This window comes from Schistocerca gregaria, chromosome 1, assembly GCF_023897955.1.
Source record: "Schistocerca gregaria isolate iqSchGreg1 chromosome 1, iqSchGreg1.2, whole genome shotgun sequence".
Lineage (NCBI taxonomy): Eukaryota > Metazoa > Arthropoda > Insecta > Orthoptera > Acrididae > Schistocerca > Schistocerca gregaria.
Genome location: NC_064920.1, coordinates 1,058,779,501 through 1,058,795,821, shown reverse-complemented (window position 1 = coordinate 1,058,795,821; position 16,321 = coordinate 1,058,779,501). Strand labels below are relative to the sequence as shown.

The 16,321-nt window shown below is 38.0% G+C and overlaps 1 protein-coding gene across 1 annotated transcript in view; it reads left to right on the top strand.

Moving 5' to 3' along the window:
* Positions 1–16,321, top strand: part of LOC126281199 (E3 ubiquitin-protein ligase listerin) — a 133,845-nt gene that overhangs the window by 94,469 nt on the left and 23,055 nt on the right. Inside the window, exons 16-17 of the mRNA XM_049979927.1 lie at positions 332–738; positions 15,084–15,276. Coding sequence (XP_049835884.1) covers positions 332–738; positions 15,084–15,276 — 600 coding nt within the window. The remainder of the gene's footprint in view (positions 1–331; positions 739–15,083; positions 15,277–16,321) is intronic.

The window sequence follows — 16,321 nt, the reverse complement described above, 5'->3', positions numbered from 1 at the left end:
AAGTGACGACTGGGTCATGGGCACATATTGTGATTACTGCTACACTATTAAACTACAGTCCTTCATTGGAGTTGAAAAGAAGTTTTGCATACATATACACATATAGTTCTCTTCTGAATTATGTCACTGCATCAGGACTTTACAAATGATTGTAAAACATCATATCTGCTCCAATGCAGGATCATATTATGTATGTCACTATCAGTCACTTGTTCTATTTGTCTGGGCCAATCTGCAGCTCATAACTCTGTCTTCTCAGGCATATCCAATATTATCTTAATAACACATTGTATCTTCGGAATACTGATTACAGTGATTTAATGTGTTACAGTGAATTGTCAAATGTTGACTGGGAAGAAGTACATAAGTTGATAGAGAAAATACACTTCCTTGCTGCAGTGACGAAAAATGCGTGGCATGTTCTTCCAGTGCGCATGTGGGATTTCATTCTTTTGGCTCTTGTGCACCTTGTAAAGAATTTACAGAGTGCTGTTAAGACTCTCCTGCAAGAAACAAATGCGCAACGCACACACAGCACTAGTAGGAGAAACCTAACCTCCTTTGCAGTTGCAACATGCCTCTTGTTTCGAGCTGTTGACAATTTCTTCAAAGAAGTTGCCAAAGAAGACAACAAAGAACTGGACAAAAAAATGTTTAAAGACTTACTGGAAGAATGGAAGCTGGTTTATGTAGGAGAAATTTACAAGACCTTCACAGATATTGTCAAACTGTTAGCAGGTATAAACCTTTATTAAATCTTTTAGTGATAAGTATTAATTAGAATGTAGCATACTGAGGAATTAGCATACCTTGACTTTAATGTACTGCTGTATTCCATTATCTGTGTGCATTACACATGTAGTTCACAGTTGATGACTTTTACCTTTTATTCTGAGATTGATGTGTATTTTATGATACAGTAACATTAAATTGTTATTATCTGTAGATGATCCTACACGAAAAATATTATCATTTCTGGTAAATATCTGTTGTTCAGCTGAGTTGTTGTTTCCATTTTATGTTCATTATTTTGACAACTGGCCCAGTCATCTTCTTCAGTTGCTGCAAGTTGTGCTGTTTTGTATACTAGCTGGCTGGACTCCAACCAGACTATGAATTATTGTTGATACAGTTCGAGTACAGGCAGTGAGTACATGTAATAACATAACTCCCAGCACTTGAAGAAGACAACTGAGTCGGTTATTGAAATATTGTGCATAAAATGGAAATCACAACTAAGCTGAACATCTAGAATCACATCAATAATCAGTCATGCTGAAAAAGGTCTGAAAGGTTACTGTTAGTATCAAATTCCACCTTGTATTTAATTTCTCCCATCTGGTCCTGATCTGAGTTTTTGTCAGCTATAAATTACTTACTCCCCCATCACCGGTACCATCACCACCATAAGAGCTCAGATTTAGATGTACTACAAAGTATGATATATTCAATCATCTCCATTTAAAATATCTGGTAAATATGCTCTAAAAACTTTAAAATATGCATAAAAAATAAAGTACCCTATTTCAACTTTCCTACATGTATTAATCTAGATGAAGTAATTAGATTTGCAAATTTATTTCGAAACTTAGAACTTAGTCATTAACAAAATTAATATTTATTTCTCTTCCCCCCCCCCCCCCCCTCTCCCTCTCCCTCTCTCTCCCTGAATCTATTTTAGCACTTCTATTGAAAAAAAAAATGTTTTTCACAGTTTTACGGAAGAAATATTTTCTCTCTGTCACTTAAATTGTTTTTATAAGAAGATAAAGGTCTCTCAGCTTCACATGAAAGTCAGAGCACAGTACTGAAAAGAGGCTATGCCACTTCCAGACCCAGCTTTAGGCTGTTTTTCACTTTCTCCTTATAGCACCTTATTCATATCCTGCACTAAATTTAAACATGGATTCATTTCATCAGTTTTTTCTGTTTTGTTGTAAAGATAGTTTCGTATTTCTCCTGCAATGTCTCCAGTGACAGCTCTTTCTTATACTTGCAGTGTAGTGGATAGAGGCATGTCTTTTCCTTCCAGACATGTGATTTCAGATGTGAATTTACTGAAATATGTGTTAATAAATACCAATTTACTCTGTTGACTCTTCTTACTGCAAGCACTAAACTAAGCAGGGTTACTCGCTGCTTCATTTTTATGCATTATGTCAAGCACCTTTTCACATTTTCTAATTGATCACTGTAATATAGAATTGCTTCAGTCAATGTACCCCATCTCATGAGGATTGGCTTAGGGGGGTAAACAAGTACCTTTCATCATATCAGCAAATAATTTCACTTTTGGTGGCACATTCACAGATACTTCATTGCAAAGGAAATTAAGGCTGCCAGCCAGTGAAGAGCATGTGTTAAATATGTCATATGAAATGCCTTAGGATAAAATACCTTCAAAGCTTTCGCAGCCTTAATCATGTATTCTGCTGCATCTGCAACTGTCAGCAAGAATTACATTACATTACATTAATACTTGTTCCATAGATCATGAATACAATATTTTGTAATGATGTGGAATGTATCAGTTTAACACAAGTTTTCATTACACAGGTGTGTGTTTTTTTAGTTGCTGCTTCATATCTAAAAATTCATCTGTTGAGTAGAAGAAGTTGTCATTCATAAATTGTTTTAATTTGTTTTTAAATGTTGGTTGGGCACGTGTCAGACTTTCTAATGCTAATTGCCAAATGACCAAAGGTTTTTGTGGCAGCATAATTCACACCTTTCTGTGCTTTAGTCAGATTTAACCCAGAATAGTGAAGATCATCTTTTCTTCTAGTGTTGTAGCTATGCATCTGCTATTACTCCTGAATTGGAATGTGTTATTAATAAGAAATTTCATAAGTGAATATATGTATCGTGAAGGTACTGTGTATATCTTCAGTTCCTTAAATCAATGTCTGCAAGGTGATCTTGGGTAGGCTCCAGCTATTATTCTGATTACACACTTTTCTATAGTGAATACTTTTTATCTTAATGATGTATTGCCCCAAAATATGGTGTCAAATGAAAGCAATGTATGAAAATAGGCATAATCATCGATGTGTTTTTTTTCCAATTCAATTTCTCATCAATGCACACACCCAGAAATTTTTAATATTCTGCCTTAGCAACAGACTTCTGTTCAGTCTACACGTATCATTGGTGTTATACATTTTACTGTACAGAACTGTGCATACTGTGTTTTCTCAAAATTTAGTGAGTGTCCATTTGCAGAGAACTACTTAATAATTTTCTGAAAGACGTTATTTACAATTTCCTCAGCTAATTCTTGTTTACTGGGAGTGATTACTATATATGCATCATCAGCAAAAAAATTACCGTTACTTCTTCATGAATGTAGTGGCAAGTCATTAATATACATTAAGAACAATAAGGGAACCAAGACTGAACCCTGTGGGACACCATTCTTGATACCTCCGCAGTTTGAGGACTCTGCTGATTTTTGCAGACTACCTGTACTGTTAATTTCGACCTTCTGCATTGTTCCAGTTAAATATGGATAAATCCATTTGTGCCTTGCCCTACTCACATCATAAACTTAGCTTATCTGGAAGAATTTCATGATTCACACAGTCAAAAGCCTATGAGAAGTCACAAAATATCCCAATGGGTGATGTTCAGCTATTCAGAGTATTCATGTATAGGACGTTAAATCAAACACCTTTCAGCCCTCTAAGGTGTTCGATTTGACATCCTGTAGTGAACAACTGAGTTCCTGCAACCATCTCTGAAAATATGGACATACAGAGAAATTTAATACATGATCAGTGAAAGCATATACAGGGTGTACAGAAAGTCTAGGAACACTTTCAATTATTTATCGCACAAGAACTAAACATTGTACAGATGTCATACATATTGCATTTTGAAGAGGCACTCTGAAAGCTTTTTTTACAAACATTCGAAATGCGAACCATGAGTCACTCGGCAGACGTCAATACGGTAATCGAATTCTTGCCATACCTAACCCAGTGTGGCATCATCAACGGTGGCAGTAGCTTCCCATATTCTCTCCTGGAACTCTGCCACATCATATGGTAGAGGCAGTACATGCAACAGATCAGTTGTAGAATTTTGGAACACGTATTATGTTCTTGTATAATGACTTTTCTGGAGACTAGAAATCTAGTCTGTAGGAATCAGCAAGGGTTTCGAAAAAGATGGTCGTGTGAAACCCAGCTCGCGCTATTCGCCCACGAGACTCAGAGGGCCAAAGACACGGGTTCACAGGTAGATGCCGTGTTTTTTGACTTCCGCAAGGAGTTCGATACAGTTCCCCACAGTCATTTAATGAACAAAGTAATAGCATATGGACTATCAGACCAATTGTGTGATTGGATTGAGGAGTTCCTAGATAACAGAATGCAGCATGTCATTCTCAACGGAAAGAAGTCTTCCAAAGTAAGAGTGATTTCGGGTGTGCCGCAGGGGAGTGTCATAGGACCATTGCTATTCACAATATACGTAAATGACCTGGTGGATGACATCGGAAGTTCACCGAGGCTTTTTGCAGATGATGCTGTGGTGTATCGAGAGGTTGTAACAATCGAAAATTGTACTGAAATGCAGGAGGATCTGCAGCGAATTGATGCATGGTGCAGGGAATGGCAATTGAATCTCAATGTAGACAAGTATAATGTGCTGTGAATACATAGAAAGAAAGATCCTTTATCATTTAGGTACAATATAGCAGGTCAGCAACTGGAAGCAGTTAATTCCATAAATTATCTGGGAGTATGCATTGGGAGTGATTTAAAATGGAATGATCGTATAAAGTTGATTCATTGGAAGAATCCTAAGGAAATGCAATCCGAAAACAAAGGAAGTAGGTTAAAGTACGCTTGTTCGCCCACTGCTTGAATACTGCTCAGCAGTGTGGGATCCATACCAGATAGGGTTGATAGAAGAGATAGAGAAGATCCAACGGAGAGCAGCACGCTTCGTTACAGGATCATTTAGTTATCGCGAAAGCGTTACGCATATGATAGATAAACTGCAGTGGAAGACTCTGCAGGAGAGACTCTCAGTAGCTCGGTACGGGCTTTTGTTAAAGTTTCAAGAACATACCTTCACCGAAGAGTCAAGCAGTATATTGCTCCCTCCTACGTATATCTCACGAAGAGACCATGAGGATAAAATCAGAGAGATTAGAGCCCACACAGAAGCATACCGACAATCCTTCTTTCCACGAACAATACGAGACTGGAATAGAAGGGAGAACCGATAGAGGTACTCAGGGTACCCTCCGCCACACACCGTCAGGTGGCTTGCGAAGTATGGATGTAGATGTAGATCTTTAATGTGTCCCCACAGAAAAAAGTCGCACGGAGTGAGATCTGGTGATTGGGGAAATCATTTCATGAAACAGCTGTCCCCTTCTGTAACATGAGGGGGAGGGGGAACTTTCAGGGTGTCTCTTCAAAATGACGTGTATGATTCTGCACAATGTTTGGTGTGCAGTAAATAATTGAAAGTGTTCGCGGACTTTATGTACACCCTGTATAGCATTTTTGGGAAAAAAGCCTTTATATAAACTAAACTGACATTTTGTTAGTACATCATTTTCACAAATATGTGAAGCTGATCCTGATTACATTATTTTTTCAAGAATTTTTGATTAAGCTGTCAGAAGATAAATTGGGCGGTAATTGTTAGCATCAGATCTATCCCCTTTATTATGCAATGTCTTAACAATACCATATGTCAATCTATGTGGGAAAATGTCCTGTCTCAGTGAGCTGCTAATGTTTTCTCATTTTTTTAACAGTCCACAAAACAGGTAATGCATCATGAACTACCCTAGCAGTTGCTGTGACATTGCCAATAAATGTCCCTTACGAGATGATTGTTTCATTTACAGATAAAAACAAGTTCAAGTAGCTGATATCATCTCCTATTACTTGTATTACATGAAAAGAATTATTTTTTTGAAAATTAGTAAAGAACAGGGCTGTAATTTATGGTCTCACTTTTGCAGCAGACAAGTATAAAAAAAATTTATAAAAATATGTTTCTTCATAATAAACTAAACTAAATCAAAATCTGTGGAACTATAGATCTACATAATTTTATGTTCCCAGTTTAAAAATTTTTTATTATATATTTAAAAGTTACAGAGAGGGGGTTTTAGTTGTCTTCATAAACTTTGCCAAGGTAGTTTTTACTTATTGTTGATTCATCAGGAACTTTTCATTCAGAATATTTTTCCAGGGACGCTAAAAATTCTACATTATTTAACTTATTCAGAGGGCTATTGACTGAAACTAATGCTTTGCTTATATCTTCCAAAAAAACTGCCATTGACATGATTTCCACACCTGCTTGCAGAAAATACTGCTGATGAGGTTGTTTAGCTCTTGGAGACATTTCTATTAACAGCATTTCTATGAGCAGCTGCTTGTAAATGATTTGCAATCTGGAATTTTTTGTCATTGGGTAACTGTAACAGTGGTATAAAAATAATGTTAGTTTCTTTCAGTTAAATATAAACAACAATCCCTATCTTGAAAATCGCCACGATTTTTAAAATGTTCTGAAAACAGAGCATGTGTTTTTCACACAAGTGGCACAGTACCATATTTCTGTCTGTTCTTAGTCAAACCAAATAAGTTTTACTGCTCTTTTCCTTCAGCATTGTACTGTTCTGTCTCCTCTTGCTCACACTTCAGAAATTATGAGTAACAGCACACTAGCTAGAAATTAAAAGTTAACTTAAAATGACACTTTTCAATTCACGGAAATGTTATCATCACAGCAGATGGCTTCATTTGTAACATATACAAATCATATGGAGTTTTATGATGCGAAGACCACACCAAACTTTAAATGTTTGCCACATGATTATTGAACACAGTTTTGTTTATGGTAAGCTGTTGAGTGGCAATTTTTGTGCTATATCAGGAACCTATCATGGCTGATACCCATGTTCTCATTTTTTGTTGCCCTTGTATGGATTTAGTAACATGATAAATTAGAGTCCTTGTACAAAAAAGAGCAATAAAAGAGAAATTTGCTCACGTCTTCCTCTTCTTCGTAAAGTATCTTGGTGAACTATTTACATTTCAAGAATCATTGTTGAGGAGGTAAAATATATCCATAAATATTCACATATTAGTTAAATATGCACTAACCTCTTATATGTGCATTTATATGCACTATCAAGAAAATATGCAAAAATGTGACCTCCAATCATCATTTCTTCAGTCCATTGTGCTGTTTTTGATTTCGTGTTTGTCCCTCTTGTTTATGTTGTTCATTCACAGCCGCTGTTTGTATATTTATTCCATGATTTCTCCAGTTTCAAGGTCCTTTAAGATCTGCTGCTGAGGAAGGTAGGGCAGTGGTAAGACATTGGACTCACATTTAGGAGCGTGGAGGTACAAATTCCCGTTCGCCCATCCAGACTTTTCTGTGGTTTCCCTAAATTGCTGAAGGTAAATGATTGGGTGGTCTCTTTAAAAAAGATACAGCTAATTTTCTTCTCCAGCCTCCAGCCTTCAGCCCTCTGCACTTGCACTACATCTCCAGTGACCTTGAAGTCAGTGGGACACTAAACCCGATCACTGTTCATGGACATCTGCTTGTTCCAGCCATCGTGGTCTTTCCTCGTGAACTCTTTTGAGAGCTTTTCCAGTTCAAATGCCCTCGAGAATCCTAATGGAAGCCATTCTTTTCCTATGACCACACTACCACAATGGATACAGTCTTCTGAAGACTCCATTCCAGTGCTAGCTGTTGCTGAATATTCTCATTTATTACTTGATGCTTATTTGTCTTTTGTAGGAAGGAACAATGAAACTTCATCTCTCTTTTCTGGAGACAACTATCAGTTTGTTTAGCAGTTGAGCATCTGTTACTGTGTGCAATCAATATGTCAGTATATATACAAGATATGTTAGACACTGCTTGGTTTTAGAAGTGTGTGAAAATGTTCTGTCCCTATCACCACAGAACACCTTTAATGAGGTAAACAACCATGAGTCTAATCGACTATTATATTGGAGATTGTATTTATCAGTTCGTATGGAGGTCAAGTTATATAACTTCTTTTAAGTCTAGAAAGAATGAAAAGAAAAGAAAAATAGTAGCTAAAAAAATACTGAGATGAACAGAAAAGTGAACTGAAATCCACATTTCTTGCAACTGACTTAAATGACAATAGGAATCTCGCACAAACTGTGGTGTTTAAAGAGCAAAAAATGAACCCACAAGAAGAATAGTCATAAAACAGCATGAATGTCCTACAGTAACCACAAAAATAATTGTGAGCATTTTTAATTAATGTCTTCTGGAATATTCTGGGACTGGCTCATGGAATAATATGTTTGTAGTTTGATCAAATTCACATGTTTTCATAAGTAATGCCATAAAGCAAAAATGTGTATCTGTAATAACACTGAACTAATTGTTGTTGTAACAGCTGTCATCACATTTATGCACTAATAAGAAGGGAAATTTCAATATTATTCCAATTACTACTAGCTTTAGTCGTTACTCATTAATTGAAGTTCTCCCCAAAAGATCCAGGAAAACTTATGATAGTTGCTTTATGAAGAGCCAGTTATCAAACAATGGATGTTACCTCTTGAGCAACTCAAAAGCTGGGAGTGTTGTTCTGTTATTAGATCCATTCTGAGGTGCAAACCAAAATCTAAATTGCAGTATTAATTTAATTGGGCAACATAAACACATGAACTATATCTGTTCAGAACTAGATGTAAATTTAATGTTCTCCACTGATACACTATGTAATCAAAAGTATCCAGACACCCTCAAAAACGTATGTTTTTCATATTAGGTGCATTGTGCTGCCACCTACTGCCAGGTACTCCATATCAGCGACCTCAGTAGTCGTTAGACCTCGTGAGAGAGCAGAATGGTGCATTCCATGGATCTCACAGACTTAAAACATGATCAGGTGATAGGCTGTCACTTGTGTCATACATCTCTACGTGGGATTTCCACACTCCTAAACATCCCTAGATCCACTGTTTCTGATGTGGTAGTGAAGGGGAAACGTGAAAGGACATGTACAGCACGAAAGCGTATGGGCCGACCTGACAGAGACCGCAGACAGCTGAAGAGGGTCATAATGTGTAATAGGCAGACATCTATCCAGACCATCACACAGGAATTCCAAACTGCATCAGGATCCACTGCAAGTACTATGACAGTTAGGTGAGAATAAACATTGGACAATTGAACTGTGGAAAAACGTTGTGTGGAGTGACAAATCACGGTGCACAATGTGGCAATCCTATGGCAGGGTGTGGGTATGGCGAATGCCTGGTGAACATCATCTGCCAGAGTGTGTAGTGCCAACAGTAAAATTCTGAGGTGGTGGTGTAATAGTGTGCTCATGTTTTTCATGGAGGAGGCTTGCACCCCTTGTTGTTTTGCATGGCACTATCACAGCACAGGCCTAAATTGATGTTTTAAGCACCTTCTTGCTTCCCACTGTTGAAGAGCAATTCAGGGATGGCGTTTGCACCTTTCAACAATTTCGAGCACCTGTTCACAATGCACTGCCTGTGGCGGAGTGGTTGCACGATAATAACATTCCTGTAATGGACTTGCCTACACAGAGTCCTGACTTTTATCCTATAGAACACCTTTGGGATGTTTTGGAATGCTGACTTCATGCCAGGCCTCACCGACCGACGTCGATACCTCTCCTCAGTGCAACACTCCGTGAAGAATGGGCTGCCATTCCCAAAGAAACCTCCCATCACCTGACGGAATGTACGTCTGTGAGAGTGGAAGCTGTCATCAAGGCTAAGGGTGGGCCATCACCATATTGAATTCCAACATTGCCGATGGAGGGTTCAACGAGATTGTAAGTCATTTTCAGACAGGTGTCCGTATACTTTTGATCACTTGGTGTATATACTCACATGTCCCAGGAGGAATGGTCAATATTCAGGGGTATGAGAGGAATGCTAATTTAAAACAAAATACTTCATATGGACATATGCCCTATTCCGAATGGTTTCTAAGATAGAAAACATTTAATGTATATTTGTTTTTGGGCTCATGGCATGCACACGTGTGTCCTACCCACATAGTCTGTTTGGCGTTTAATTCTAGGCCAACCTACTTGATTGCTTTCAGCCTTTTTGATCAGAATATCTTTCTGCCATTAAACAAGCCTGCGCATAGTGTGTAGTGACAGAAGTAGTGTGAAGAATTGAGAGTGTATCAGAGAGAAGCATTGGTTACCCGTGTTCGTACAAAACGCCGACTAAAATGCCACAAATCTGCACCAATGAAGGATGTGCAGATAGTGCACGTTTATGGCTTCTGCGATTGTAGTGCTCCTGCTGCTGTTGAAAAATACCGTCAGCACTTTCTGTCATGTCGAATTACTGATCTGGAGAGCTTATCAGAGTTTTCAGCACATTACATGAAACAGATATTCTTTAAAGTTCCCATTTTTCTTCTGAATCTGTAGTTCAACAAGTTGTGCAGTAACAGCAACATGCTGAAATTGCACATTGTAGTCCTACCAAGGGCATGTGGCAACTTTCTGCACACATCTACTTCCAACGAACACTTTTATGGCAAATATTACATGCGAAAAACTTGTACCAATTGCAGATACAGCATGTTCACAATTGTCACTTTAGTGACAATATGACATGATTTGAATTTTGTCTCTGGCAATCATTGTTTGCTATCATTAATACTATTCACTGGTGAAGCCACATTTACATGCAATGGCATCAACAAGTATGCTAATCACTGATGGTTGTAGGAATAATCACACACTACAGTGGAAACCAATTCCCAAGTTTGTTTTGCGGCAGTGTTTGGTGGGATATGAGTGATAAAATGTTGATAGGTCCAATCATTTTAGAAGAGCGAATGACGAAACAGAATTACTTGCATTTTTTGGAAAATTCATTTGTTGATCATCTTGAGGAGATTTATTCGGTGATGCAGATTGTAATGTCAGGGTGTATACGACCCGGAACAACAGGGAGATCAAGGAAAGACGCGGGAATTTTTTCATCTGGGGGAAAACCGGGAAAAACCCTGAAATTGTTTAGAATTCCAGGAATTTTTCATCGTTTTAGTTTTCAGTTAAATTTTTGTGATTTTGATTGGTAAGAACCATTACTCTAACAAAGGATATTACTGCATCCTGCTACTGCAGAATAATACTGCAGCAACAAAACATGAACGAGAAGAAACAAAAATAAAACTTAAGTTGCAAAGGAAATGCGCCACATACAACAACAAAACAGTGCTCATATATGCGTCTGTCAACAGCAAAGTTTGTCAAAGGCTTTAGGAAGGCTGTGCAATGAGCCTGACGTGACAACTGTTTAAATTAGATTCGTTTGAGCAGTTGCGGGTGGGCTCTTGCGCATGCGCAGTTGAGTCGCGTATGAGTAGTACCTTCTCCCGCTTCTGGTTACAGAAGTGTGGCTGGGCAACACTATCTAATATTGCCCCGGTTCGAAAATACAGTAAATCCGGGGCAGATGCATAGAGCAGTCTGAGTGGTGGGGAGGTGCGTCGTCTCGACATGAACTGTGTATACATTCAGTGATTTTATTGTTTCCTCTTCGTTTATGGCTCTCACGTTAAATGAAAATGAAATGGATTTTTGTGACCGGGAGCTATCAAATGAATTAAAATATGTTCGCATCATTACGGAAGTCTAAAATATGTTATTAGTTTCAGATTTTATTTCCGCCTTTCTGACAGTGAAGCATTAATCGCCTTACAGAACAATGAAGTTATTTTTGAAGGTTTGCTAAAGAGATTTGTCTTTTATTAATCTTTTCTGCTGAGGCAGTCAATTTATTTGAAGCGAACTGTTTAGTTTCACACTACTGGCTAGTTTCAGCTGTTCACTGTATTTCAAGTACACTTATGGCATTATGCCCTAATAAAGAACCAAATGTGAGGTAACACAGTACTGGTGCTCCAAGAAAATTTACATCTGGATCTGGACAAACAAATGTGCACTTTAAGCCAAATTATGCATTTTAGTATGGTGCACAAAATTCCGATGCTCTTGAAGTGTCCTCTGATGTCATGTTTCTTTTATGACATAACATAAGATCTTTTAATGTTTTACACATAGGAACATCGGGCTTCCTGCGTCATCTTAGCTGCGCAAGCATGGTGACACCTGTTATCTGGCTCTCTCTGCCAACTGCCAAAATGAACCTATTTCTAACAGGTTGCAGGAAAATATTGCGAATGGTGGATTGAAAAGCATTACATTCAAAGCAAATTTCCTTTTACGCAAGATCAACTATGTGCGAGAAAGTACAGTGAATTTCTAAAATCACAGAACGTTTCACTTTCATTTAAAAATCAACTCTTTGAGGAGGACCGGCACATTTATGTGATGTGTCTTAAAGTGTAACACACACAAAGGAGATCAACATCATATGTGTAAGCTTAGCTTCTCTTGCAGCTTATTAATCTTCGAGACCAATATTATATGTGAATGCTATGTATATTAATTTAAACCATTAACTTTTCTTATTTGTGTGTTCGCGCTACTTAAGACTGATGTTGCTATTGGCTGACTACATCACGTGTCATGTGCTGTCATCAGCTGACGAGATCACTTGACATGAGCTATGACTGGCTTACAAAAGCGCATCGCAGTCTTGATTACAATGCTTTGGAAAGTAACATGCAGTGTTTGGTGGAATCCGAATTTATACCTTCATAATACAAACATATGCAGCGTACATGTTGCTGCACAGCAAAGGTCTTTCTAAACGTTCCCCCGCACCCCCCCCCCCCCCCCCCCCCCCCAAGTTTTGTTTTCTAAAGTGCCAGGAAATTCTACGTCGGTATATAAAACCATAAACAATCAAAGGATTGATGAGTTTTAGAGTGGCAAGGAAGAGCATACTGTCACTTAACACGGAAAAGGTATATTTTGACCTGGGAGAAACTGTATTTTTAACCGGGAAATCCGGGAATTTTTTTTCCTTGTCCACGTATACACCCTGAATGTACTTCCAACATGATGCTGCGCATTCACACACACACACACACACACACACACACACACACACACACACACACACACACACACAAACGCAAATGCTAATGCAACTGCCACACACAACTGCAGTCTCAGGTAACTGAAAACACATTGCAAGCAGCAGCATCAGTGCATGATGGGAGTGGCGACTGGGTGGGGGTAAGGAGGAGGCTGCGATGGGGAGGGGAGGGATAGTATGTAGTACGATGGGGGTGGTGGACAGTGAAGTGCTGCAAGCTAGACGGACAGCAGGGGAGAGGTGGGGAGGAGAGGAAATTGCGGAAAAGGAGAGAAATAAAAAGATTGGGTGTAAATATACTTGTAAACTGCACGTTGTAATACTTACTGTAGTTGAGTCGTTGTAAATTAATCCCTGACAGCTGCTGTGGGCTGGGTGTGGCAGCTTCACAGGCCTACCTCAACCAATAACATAACAAGATTTTTTAAACATATGGCAACATCTTGATGTCACAGTTGTATAGACAGCTATTGTTTGACCTGCTGCTGTTAGCACTTTACATACGAAAGCTGGCAACAGTGGTACAAACTGTCAGTCATTATCTAATGTCAACCCATTTATAACTGTTGCACATGTGGCATGTCTTTTAATCGTGCCTGTCTTCAACTTAGCATGTCTTTTTTACCTTAACTAGCAATCTGTCTTTTCCTGCTTTGTTAAACTTGACAATGTACTGAATAAAACAGAAGATAAATGACAGTGCACATTAAATGTGTTCTATCTTGGAAACTGTTTGGAATAGGGTATATGTCCACCCATATGAAGGTTTTTTGCTTCAAATGAGCATTCCTGTCATATCCCAGTATACTGACTGTTCCTTCCTGAGACACCTTACTATTTACAAGATACTGTGCTAACTTAAGTATAGATCTTCCTACCACATTTCTTTTGTGTAGCATGTTTAACATGGTAAATAGTTTGCGCAGCACACTGACAGAAGTCACCAGTTATAAGTCTTAAATACAAATGTTATTAATTTCGGAGGTAATAAAAATTTATGTCTTTCAAATTATTTCGCCTGAATGCACATACTTCTCTGATCACTCCAAGGTGGCACTAGGTGTTTACTCATGGTGCGATCAACTTAAAAAAGGTGCCCTGTGCAGATGCTAAATAAGAAAACATTTAAATGCTATGTGTGCAATACCAGTCGTGTTGCAGTATCCCTGTGCTACATGATAGAGCTTGGAAGATATTTGTATGGTACAGGCTGATAAAAGAATTCTACCTGCATACTAAAAGCTGTACACTATATCTCTCTTGTCATCTTCAGTTCTTGATATTGACACACACTTCCAATATGAGCCCAAGTCTGCAACATATGACTGTCTCACATTAATCTTCAGTTCCGGCCTTTGTCAGTGTCAATACAAGAGTGCCTACCAGTGCCACACATGTTTACATGTGTTGAAATGTTGGTATTATATTCCAGAATAAATCTTATAGTCTGTAATTGAGTATGCACTGTTTCAAAACTTCCTGGCAGATTAAAACTGTGTGTAAGATGTGGAACCTGTATTTCATAGGCAATGCTCTTACCAACTTAGCTTAATCCATTTGTTTTTGAAACAATGTCCCTTCTTGACCAATTTACAACCTCTCAATATTAAAGTCATAAAGAAAGATCTAAATGATACTTCTCCTCTGTACCACTAACTGCAAATGGGAAAGCCACAGCAAAGATATTCTATTCTGGATTATCAGCCTTTTTTCATCATGTTCCCATATTTTCCTGTTATGTTGTAGTTCTTATTATTTTAAGTCCTGCAGCACATTGCTATTACTTGGGAATGTGAATCTCAACTATTGTAGTCTGTTGTTACTTCCATTCTGTAGCTATTTGGTCTTATCTCGTATGGACAGCAGATCGTCCTACCTCCCTCCCCATCATCCCTCGCATGAACCTTACACATTTTCATTGCCTTTTCCATGTGTCTGTTCTCTTTGTTTTCAGGTGAAGAACTGGAGAGGAATATAAGTTAGCAGCCCAAGAAGATTTTGTACTCTTAATTAACATCCTTACTTGCTCTGCTTCAGATGCTGCTAAAGAAACAGTTGTGACCCTAGATCGACAGATATTACTCCAAGAAATTGGGAAGTCTCTTATGTGTGCTGATGTTGGGCAGTATCTCCAAGGAAGTCAGCATGAAGCATTTATAGAAAGCTGTGAAAAATTAATTTACTCACCACTAAATGTGCTCCAACTAACTGGTTTTCAAATGCTGAAAAAGTAAGTTTGATGTAATTTGCATCATTGCTATTGTGGTAACTTTATCTGTTGGTTTGTTGTATTAACTTTATCATTAGTAGCTGGCTAAACTTTCATAACAGCTGCTACTTCATCAAAGATATTTTTTGTTTTGTACATGGCTAATGTTGATCAGTTAGATAATGATTTCGTACCTCAAAGCTCTCTCTCTCTCTCTCTCTCTCTCTCTCTCTCTCTCTCTCTCTCTCTCTCTCTCTCACGAACACACACACACACACACACACACACACACACACACACACACACACACACACAAACTTTATCTATGGAGTAATCTCAGTTTGAAATTAATTTTGTGTCTATAAGATTCTTAAAGCTATTGGGTAAGGGGTGAAAGTTTTTTATGGCTGAATATCTCACTCTTTTCTGTACTGCTCCAAGATCAAGTGATGACTAGTTTAAATTATTCCCCATTGTGTTGTTAAATTATTGATGTTACTGTAATGGTCTAGTACATATTATGTAGGCTGTACATCCACAACAACTTAATTCACTGGTGTGCATTCATTCTGCATGATAATACTCAAATATTGCACAAATTCACAGCAATAAAGTATGTACGTATGTGTATATCTGTACTCTTATCCCAAACCCCTGGATTGATTTTAACCAACTTTGACACTGAAATAGCTGGCATCATGAGTATCAGCACTGTGGAGATTTTAAATTACAAATCCAAAGGTTCAGGATTTGATCCCAAGTCACTATAGGTGTTGTGACATTTATTATGTTTACCTCTGACATTGCTGTGAGTATGTAAAACATGTATTTTACACCATGGTTAAGATTTCGTGTTAAATTGTAATTTCAACCTTGTTAAGGAGCAGTTTTCAGTCAAAATGCAACAGAGGCTACCATTTTTAACAAGAGCATACATATTAAGTCGCTATGAAGCTCAAACAACCCCTTTCTAAATGTCAACATCTGACTTATATTGCTCTGTAATTTTAAGTAGTGTGTGTCTTATGATCTGTTACTTGGTATTATTATATTAACATCATCACCT